At 34.7% G+C, this 10,147-nt stretch overlaps 1 protein-coding gene and 1 non-coding gene across 2 annotated transcripts; one reads left to right on the forward strand and one right to left on the reverse strand.

Moving 5' to 3' along the window:
- Window positions 1-25: 25 nt before the first annotated feature.
- Window positions 26-98, forward strand: TRNAE-CUC. Its single transcript has one exon. It is a non-coding gene; the product is annotated as a tRNA-Glu (tRNA).
- Window positions 99-2,731: 2,633 nt separating this feature from the next.
- On the reverse strand, window positions 2,732-9,568 carry LOC101297357 (lysine-specific demethylase 3A-like). The gene is made up of 9 exons (XM_004301799.1): window positions 9,458-9,568; window positions 8,823-8,886; window positions 7,590-7,918; window positions 6,123-6,629; window positions 5,838-5,910; window positions 5,660-5,745; window positions 4,092-4,211; window positions 3,535-3,596; window positions 2,732-2,783 (listed from the first exon to the last, which is right to left on the reverse strand). The coding sequence occupies exons 1-9, from the start codon at window positions 9,500-9,502 to the stop codon at window positions 2,732-2,734; spliced, it is 1,338 nt and encodes a 445-aa protein (XP_004301847.1). The 5' UTR covers window positions 9,503-9,568.
- Window positions 9,569-10,147: the final 579 nt, after the last annotated feature.

A 10,147-nucleotide genomic window follows, 5' to 3' on the forward strand; every position in this document is an offset into this window, starting at 1 on the left:
ATTTATTGAAACTACAGAATGATAATCCGTTGTAGTCTAGTTGGTCAGGATATTCGGCTCTCACCCGAAAGACCCGGGTTCAAGTCCCGGCAACGGAATTCTTTTAAGCGTTTAGTTTTGAATAAAGCGTGAAGTGACAGTGATTTTTCTGATAATAAGTAGATATAACAATACCTGGATTTAAATCATATATGAAAGTTATAAAATAAATGTTTCCACCTATAATTCTATGATTAAATGGACCGTATATATTTGTATGCTTAAAATTGTTACATACAGATATTTGTGGTCCATTTAAACATAGAATTATTTGTGGACGTTTATTTTATAAACTTTATAGATGATTTTTCCGGGTGTTGTTACATCTATCCACTTTAAAAATAAAAAATCAGTCACATGAGGCTTTGATCTTCAAAATTGAGGTTGAACATCAATTGAAATTGAAAATTAAGACTGTGAGATCTGATAAGAGGGGGAGTTTACGGTGAATATTTTGAGCAAGGCTAACACAAAGAACCTGACTGTAATACCATACTACAAAACTAAATGAGCTTTTACCAAGATCTTTCATAAACCAAATCATAAACACAAAACTTATTTATATCATGTATACATATATGAACTATCTAAAGAGCTTATTGACTTACCTTCTGACATGTACATGGTCTCCAGTTGTTTTGCTAATCGTTCTACAGCAGATGAACTGATTGCCTTAGTCTTCTCCTCTATGCTAACCTTAAACACCATAGATGCAATGTCCTTAAGGTCTTGTTGTTGTAGTAGAGAGAGCATGGACCAGAGCCTTATTTATAGAGAGATACAAAGATATCAAGAGATCTCCCACAAAGATACTACTTGATGTCCAAGTTATCTCACATAAGGTTTCCTAATACATTACCAACACAATATAGGTTTCCTAATACATTACCAACACAATATTCTGTTGCTAATAGATTCCCAAACACATAAGGATTAGATAGACTTAATCCATATGTAACAAGGATAAGTAATAACTAATAACACAAATACACAATGCTCCTATTGGGTCAAAACCAGTTCCAATTAGTATTTGCAAAGGTTTACAATATGAGAAATATCAAGTATCAACACTAAGAAAACCCGTTCGTCGTACTGCATCCCATTTGTGTTTCATCTATTATGTTTCTCTCTCTTTTGGAAAAGCAATGGAAACGAAATGCAGCGAAGCAAATCGAGAATGAAATTAAGACTGATTTTCTTCTCCTCTTTTGGTCGAATAAAACGAACGCCTACGTGTGCAAATATTGGTCGATATTATCAACGATATTATTTTCTTGCCATTTGGGTTGGTCTTATGAACAAGGAAATGACATCAAAGGCAATGATATTATTCTACATAAGGACGGTACAACTTGTTTTCCCTAGCTTAGTGAGGATTTATTCCATGCTCAATTGCTGACATGATCATGATCGGAATTTATTGAAGAGAGAAGTCCAGACAATGTTGCGTATGAACTCCATTGATATCCAGATACATGCTGCTCTTGCCATGGGAGCCAAACATCTTGGTAGTTGAAGTGAAAAAGATTCCAACTTCTCCAAATGGATCATACTTGCCTCTACTTGTATAGAATGTCAGTGACTTGTAGGGTGGCATTGCTGAATAGCTGCACCCTTTTAGAGTTTGAACTCCCTCTCCTTACAACGATCACATTTTAGTACAGCAAAGACTGAAAATGGTAGAAAATGGCACGTCCTTAGTCCTTACATCGATGTGTTTGTGATGAAATAGAATAAACGCAACTGGATTCAAACCTTCTGCGTTTCTCATTGGTTACCCTCTCTCCCTTTCCCCTAGGGAATTCCTTACATGAAAATTGATTTCTTCTCTTAGTTTCAACTACTTAAGAGTGAGAAGCAATTGAGTGCTTTTGTTAGTTCCTAATGATCAACCATGTAGGATAGCTCTACATATCTGTCTATAATCTCCAACTTTCAAATGGCATAAAATAACTAATACCAACAAATCATAGAATAGTCTTCAGTTTGTTACCTAAATACTGAACTTCACCATCAAACTGTAGCGTATCAGAATCCAAATCAATGCCAAAACATCAAGTCTTTAGCACAACGATCAAGAGAAGGATGAGGGTTAGCAATTAGATGAGGTTTAGTCTTGCAATGCTTGTAAGAACAATGAAACCAAGACATCAAACAATGGTGGAAGAAATTTTGGAGCAGTTTGAACTTAGGTGCCACAGATTTAGCAAATACTCGTTAACATTATACTTGTACTCAAAAAGTTACATCAGTTAAGATAAATACCAAAGGATACTACATTACCACTGTAACAAGTTACTAATTTATACAAAAGCTGGCTTTCGAACTAATAACCTCCAAAGCTTGACCAACCAGATTCACAAGTGAACTTGAAGAGCAAAAAGCCAAATACCGTCAGTTAATATATTACAACATATGTGTGACAGATAACTACGCAGTGTCCTGGATCCACTCACTTAAGTTAATTCGGTCGGCTAGTGTCTTCCTCAGATCTGGAAATCAAATCATTAAGAAAAATCAGACATCTCACTAAGTATTGTAAAGAGTTAATCATGGATGCAAATTATAAAACTAATTGCTATGATGCTATCTAATAGCTGTAAAAGAAGTAAATTTTTCCTGATTTTGTCAGCTTAATTGGATCCAATTCAAGCTCCATGAAAAACGTTTCTCAAAATAAAGTTATTTCCTGTTAACTTTGTAAGATGCGTCCTCCAAGTAAGAGACTAAGCGAACAAGATCTCCTGCCAGGGAGCAAAAGCATCACACAGGCAAATGCACATGACTAATGTAACAACTTGTTACAATTTTCATAATGTCAGTGTAAATACAATACAATGACAAAGTTAAACTTTAGCGTATGCTCCCTAGATCCTCATGATATCGGCTAAAATGCCACTTCTGCAGCTTCAAGTCAAGAACCACTAGAATTCAGTGCATACAAACATAGATGCACTTATAATCTGTTACCATCAGTACATTCACTAGTTGAGTTTGAAATGATTAAAGTTTGATAAATATCTTGTTGAAACAAAAAGTGATATAACTATTAGATTTTGATAGTGATTACGGAATATAAATTTCTGTGTTCACTGCAAAGTAAGAAATTATGTGTACCATGCATTCAGGCACATGTGCTTGCTTTTCTGTTTAGTGATAGAGTAGTAGGATTTATGTTTTTGGAGATATGAAAGAAAAAATTTGCACTTCATATGCTCAAATGAGATCAAACAAAAGAACAACAGTAATTTCCCAATAGTTAAATCATATAGGTTTGGCATTCACTACAAGTAGGATAAGCGATTTGATGCTGGAAACTATCAAAGCAAAAATGAAAAAGAGGCAGGTTTGATGCCAAAGATATTGAGGGATGAGAAGGGACGGCTGATCTCAACTATATATAAACTACATGCCATCTTACAAACACCTAACCTTATAATATACCTTATAATTCATAATTTGTGACCAAATATTTAAGTAAAATTATTGACTAACCTCAGAATCTGATCAAGTTCCTTCAGAGCATCAGTGACGGAATGAAGAATCATTTTCTTTACCTGATCAAGAGGAAAAAATAACAGTTCTTTAACCAAGGTCATCTCCTTGCACTTTATTACATTTGACTGTTAAATTATCTCCTACGCATGTCTCTACGTACAAAAGACCGTTTTATAAGATTTCGATCATTTCTAACCCAGGTTAACATTATACTAAATTACTGATAACTACATATAAACACATAGGTACATAAATGTATACTCAACTGAAATGGAGACACCAATACAACAAGAATATCAAAATCCCACCAACAATTGTGTAGCTACTTGAACAAAAGGATAGAACATGAAAAGTAAGTTTTTTAGGCATAAGATTGAACCATTTATTAGCCACCAATATCAAAAGAATGCCACAAGATACTGAAAACTCAGAAAGAGATAAAGAATCCCATCTGTATTTCTGTTGGTCGCTTAATCGATAATACTGTATCCACAAGAAAAACGACGTGCTGACTACCACATTTACAATATCTTATAATGTGAAATATGACATACCTCCAATTTGTCCTCTTTAGCTCTATGATCTTCTGGAAGTGTGCGGAATACTTCTGTCAAGTGAAAGCACTCGCCGACATTTTCAGGGGAGACAAAATCCATTGCAACTTTGATGCAAGACTGGAAAAAGAAAAAGGATCCGATTATGAAGTGTACATGTGTAGAAGCATATATGCAAGTTAAATACTTCCACTGCAATACAACCACTAATGACTAGTAGAAAGCATCATCGCTTGTGCCCAAAAGCAATTTGACTTTCCAGCCGTAAAGTTCTATAGTGGTCATTTGATGCATCTTATGATGATGGGAAAAAAATTCAACTTTAGCTTTCTGTTAGTCATAAGCATGCACTGATAATGGCAAGCTGAAAACCACAATCTATCAGTAAGGTTTTCAAACATGAATAACACACCGCCATGCACCCCCATGCCTATTATGTGTCACTTCAACCATAAACATGCCTAACACCTTAACAAGAAACACCCAACAATAACCACATCCCAAGAACCTTAATAAGAACCAACCAAACTCTCTAAGTACGAAAAGCAGAAAAATTTGGTAAAACCATTCTGCAAATTCCCTTATCACAAACCACAAACCTATCTTTTTTTCTTTTTTTGAAACAATCCTATCTTATACACTTAAGCATTCTAAACAAGAAATAGTTACTGGAGATGTATTACATCTTCATTATCACAAAAGTGATTTTCTTATTACAATCGTTTTCTACTGTAAAATTGGATGCAGCCTTGTCCCTTTATTTCATCAATTATGTAAAACATCCACACCGATTGCTTACCCATAGGCCTAGTACCTTAATTCCAGAAGTCCTCTAAAATATCGAAATCTGGTGCATCAAACTGTCAACATCTAGAGTTTGTGAAGCTATCCTGAGACAGCCATGAGAGAGACCATGGACATGAACAATGAAGGCCTTCCATGGTTGCCCCAATCAACCACAAGTGACAAGCCACAACCATATACTTATCTTAACCACCCCATTCCATATTGCCCACCAATTGGGTATTTATGGGTTTATAGAGTATAACACAGATCTTTCGAAAACAAAAAACACATTAACATTGATAGTTTGGATTCCATTATTTTCTCGATTGTCCCCCTTTTCATAAATAGTAATCAGATAGTATGCTTGAAAAAGAGGAAAGGAGAAAAATAAACTAGAAAAGAAATATAAGTTATATTGCAATGACAATGGCTGGCCACGCATTATGTTTGAAGGAATTTAAGGGTGCCAAAAGAGAAAGGGGGATGACAGGTAAAGATAAAGAGATCTGATGAGTACCAAATAAAACTTTCTGTACAACAAAGATTTTCATAAAAGAAATCAACACAACCCAATTCTAAATGCTATGTTTTTATTTGCGTGTAAATCATGACAGACATGCATGGAATAAAAGTACGTTCCACATCTTGATTAGACATGCATAGTTCACTTTCATGTGACACTGTCCCAGGAAATATTAATTCCTTACACCAATTAACAGTATATATCAACCTAATATCCAAAAGTAAAGAAATTTAAACGATTTCATTTCTAAACATGTTACCTTCAAGTTTCTGACTTGATGCGGACATCCTGCAGGAATAAAGACAGCATCTCCAAGTTTTTGAATGAAGGTCCACGGTTCGATTCCTATTTAATGCATCAAAAGATTAGATATATAGTTGAACCTGGATGAATTCTATATTTGAAACTAATTAGACACTAAGATGTAGCAAGCTAACCATATTCCTCTTTAAGCATCTTTTTGTGCTGCACTGTAAGATAAAATGTCTGATCGTGTATGGGATGGACAACCTATATACCACCATAGAAACAGTTAATGATTAAATTTCAAAAAGGAACATGTGTACATAGAAAAAGGATATTAAAGGAGAGAGAATTTTGCACTCCACTTTTTTACTTCATAGAAGTAGAGTCAAGTGACGGTAACAATGTAAGAGTAAAAAGCTAGTTGTTCTGTAATTTATGTGTGAAATGAAAAATCTTGATATTTTAAATGAGTTTACCTGCTGCACTGGGCAACAGTGTATGTGCCTGAATTCCTTGAAATGCTTCATGAGATACACCTGCAGCTTAGGAACATCCTGTCTACGGAATATGTCCCATAAAGCACCTCCCTCAGTGACATCTGACTCTTTCAACTTATTTCCATAATTTGTTACAGGAATGTCACCACTGATATCACTTTCTAATCCTGCCTCTTCATTCTTTTCAGATCCAGACTCAGATTCCATTGAAGCATCTCCAACATGTGGAACAATTGGATTAACTAGTTCTGAAACAGCTACACCAATGCTATTACTTTCAACTTCATCAAAAGGTTGTTTATCATCAGCAGCACTGAAGAAAGAATCACCACCAGCCTTGTCACTATCAATATTATCATCAACAATATTACAATTGCCAAAAATTTCTCTTTGGTCTTGAAGAGCATTCTTCTTTTTCAACTTTTCAATGACAGTAAGTTGCTCGGGAGTAAGGTTCACTTCAGTGGTATGTGTCAAAATATTCACCTGACAGATAATTACATTGACAATTATAATTAAGAGAGGGGTATGAGCTGGCTAAAAGCAAAATTTGGAAAAGAAAAAAAAATTAAGAAAAGTTCCATTGAGGTGTTGTTTAACAAGGTTAGACATCTAAAGAACACACACACACACACAGATAAATCTAAAGAACACAGACCTTTCAGGAAACATAACTAAAATGGAAGCTGAGCACCAGTATGAAACAGGTGGGCATCTGTTTGCATCTTGCAGTAACATGAAGGACACATAAAGTGCCTGGTATTGATTTTATGCTAATGTCTCTGATGAAATGAGTTTAAGTTCTCTTAGCTAGTAATTTAGTTTCCCCATTTCCCCAATAGCTGAAGGTTTAGAGGCTAGTGGTTTTCTAACATGGTGTAAGAGCTTTAGTGATAAAATTCTCCCTCTTTCTTGATTTGCAAGGTGTAGGGTTGAGGCTGGACTCATTTCCTAACATGGTGTAAGAGCTTTACCCATTTCCTATAGACCCTAGGTAAGTCCAAATGAAGAATGTACATCAAGAGATTTGCCATTACAAATCTGTAAAATATGTGTTTGCAATACTTATTAACAGTTAGCGTTACAATTGGTGCAACTGCACTAGATATATTGAAGTCATTGTACAACTGAATCAGTTACAGCTGCCCTTCAGGTTTTCAAATTGCTAATCAAATACTTATCCGTCCAAGAAAAGAGAATCAAGCATCAAACTGTACCTACCTAGATGACCAATATACAGATGAGTACATCAAGCTTCAAACCAAAGACCACGCTAGATAATCTAAAAATATTAAAGCAAAGACTCCAATGCATACAGAATCAGGTCAGTAAACCCCACAACCAAACCCACCTCTGTCACCATTGCACCATCCAAGTAGGATGTAAGAAAAAGAGGTTCTATGACCAACAAAACAAGCATAGAAGAATTTTAGATAGAAAACATACCGCATCGGACATATCACAATGAAGTTTGGTTACAGAATCTCCACGTCCAAGCTCCTGTGAAAAACCATAAGCAATATATGTCTTTGGTCCCATGTCTGGTTTTACACATTTGGAAGGTGATTTGGCAAAAAGGTTCAGAGGACCATTGCGAGGATGAGTATATTCCTTATATGGCAGACAACTAATGAACTCAGCACCATGACGAGGAAGGCGCTCCTCAAATAAATTAGTTGGTGGCCAGTCTTTCAGTTTCAATATCTGAGGCCAATGCTTTAGATCAAACCATCCCTTCGAGTATCCAGTAAAAACCAGTGGATATTGACATCCGCCTACATTGCATCGAAAGGTGATGTTACAATATCACCATCAAATCATAACAAATAATAATAATAATAATAACAAATAATAATAATAATAATAACAAATAATAATAGTAATAATAATAATAATAATAATAATAATAATAATAATAAAATAATAATAATAATAATAATAAAACTGATATATTTCAGCTACAAAGAAAATGGATAACTACTTCCATGGGGGCACAATACTGGAAAGAAATGAAGATTGCTGCCTAAGACAATGCACCAGTCAAAAAATTAGAATAAAAGAAAAGTAACCAGAGTTATTAATTCCCCCTACATTTCTTCATATGGTAATATCACTTTTAAGTACCAAACAATCAAGACTATAAATCTCAGTTCTGGAAGACAAATTGACACCTACATCACATTGTAAAACCTGATGAGAATCTAAAATCACGCCCTAAACAATCCATCAGTAAATTTAAAAATAAAATTAACTTGGATTATTAAATATCTTGAGAGAAGTAGAAGACATGAGAAAAATAAGAAATAAACCTCAAACACCTTACCAAATTTTTGGTTTGAAGAACATTTTCAATTCCAGGTACATGTTAATTTCATTATCTGACAATGTCAGATTGTTTTCTAAAAGAAGTAATAATCCATTCCATTCCAAGAACACTTTCTATCTTTGAAAAAGAAAAATTGCTTCTTTCAGCGTTCAGTTACTCTGCTAAACAGAGAATATTTAATTCAAGAGATCAGACTGAGAACAAGTTCCCAGCCATGCATGTGGTGCTACCAAAAAGCTGTTCTGTACCATGCGAAATCCTGAAGTATCAGAACTGAGTTTTTGTTCATTGAATATAGATTGCAGGCTATGGAATATAACGAACTATCAGAATCTAGGTCTAGTGGCCTCTACCAATATACGCGAACATCAGCAGCGCAATCAGACTTTGGTATCTGGAGCTCAGAGTCGGATATTCCTGTCCAATGTTAGAAAGAAAATAAGACAATGAAAAATTTTACATTCAAGGTTTGTGTCTTTAGCCTATATGGAATGCTGATCATCTCTATGATGAACTAGAGAAACTTTTATGCACCCTACTAATCTGAAAAGATAAATAAATAAAGCAAACAAAACCGGCCAAATGGAACTACTAACAAGTGCAGCGCTAAACCCTCAATGACAAAATGTATTTAAAACAAGCCAGAGTAACAATCACTCGCAGATGCTTCTCATCACCCAGATCAATTGTACAAGGAACAATGAATATATTCATGCTTAGCTCTAATTAATACCCCTTTATGCTATACAAATATTTAAACATATGCGTGCATACATTATCATGAAGCCAAAAAAGAAATTCATTGTAACCACCTGAGAAAATCAAATAATTTTTTTTTTTCAAAACATCCATTAGACTTCAGTATATTCCTTGCCTCAAAATCAAGACATCAAATGATGGGGAAACAATAATTGAGTAATGAGTTGCAGGCCTATGTGAGCAAGACATCAGAAAATAAAAATAAAATTTAAAAAAAACACACACACACCTTTGCTCCTTGCCTCTTCTGCCATCTCACTCTTTGGTTCATCATGAATTCTTTTCAAGGATGGAAGCAGTGCATGAATTAAGTACTTAGAGTGTTCAACTCTTGCATCTTTGTCAAGTACTAATTCTTGGTTCTTCAAATTCTGCCACATAAAACCACAAAATTTTGCCAAAAACCAGTTAGTACAGTTACACAAGGATATATCGAATGAACAAGACAAAATTAAAATTACTTGAACACAAGGAGAAACTGACCTTAACAGGTATATCTAAGCGCAAGCATGCTTTGCAATTGCAATTTCCACAGCAAAAAGGACAAGCCTCAGCAATGGCATCCTCTGATATATGTGGATACCTATGAGATACAACTTGATAGTCAATAGTCATTACGCTAAGTAAAAATAGGCAAGGTCATATCAATCCAAAAATGGTTTTGTGCCAGTTTATCCAAGTTAACTGCATACAACTCAACTACACTGAGAATTAAAGGAGCAGATTGTCTTATGCAGCATCAGCCAATATCAACAAAAAAGAAGAATTTGATCAAAGTCCTCGGTCATTTCAAATAATATACTCAAAGTAATAAAACAAACTTGCTTCAGATATGTAGTTATCATACAAATCAATCAATCCAAAATCTTTTGCAGGTTGAGGTTAGCAATCAGATATAATTAAGATGATGTGAATATAT

This window comes from Fragaria vesca, linkage group LG5, assembly GCF_000184155.1.
Source record: "Fragaria vesca subsp. vesca linkage group LG5, FraVesHawaii_1.0, whole genome shotgun sequence".
In the NCBI taxonomy this organism is placed as follows: Eukaryota; Viridiplantae; Streptophyta; class Magnoliopsida; order Rosales; family Rosaceae; genus Fragaria; species Fragaria vesca.

Bases quoted from the DNA above. Each gene is read 5' to 3' on its own strand.
- LOC101297357 (XM_004301799.1), bottom strand. From the start codon at position 9,502: ATGATGAACCAAAGAGTGAGATGGCAGAAGAGGCAAGGAGCAAAG. The intron at 5,911-6,122 runs GTAAACTCATTT...GGTGGTATATAG, and splicing joins ACTGTTGCCCAGTGCAGCAG to GTTGTCCATCCCATACACGA. The intron at 2,784-3,534 runs GTTAGTCAATAA...GCTCCCTGGCAG, and splicing joins GAACTTGATCAGATTCTGAG to GAGATCTTGTTCGCTTAGTC.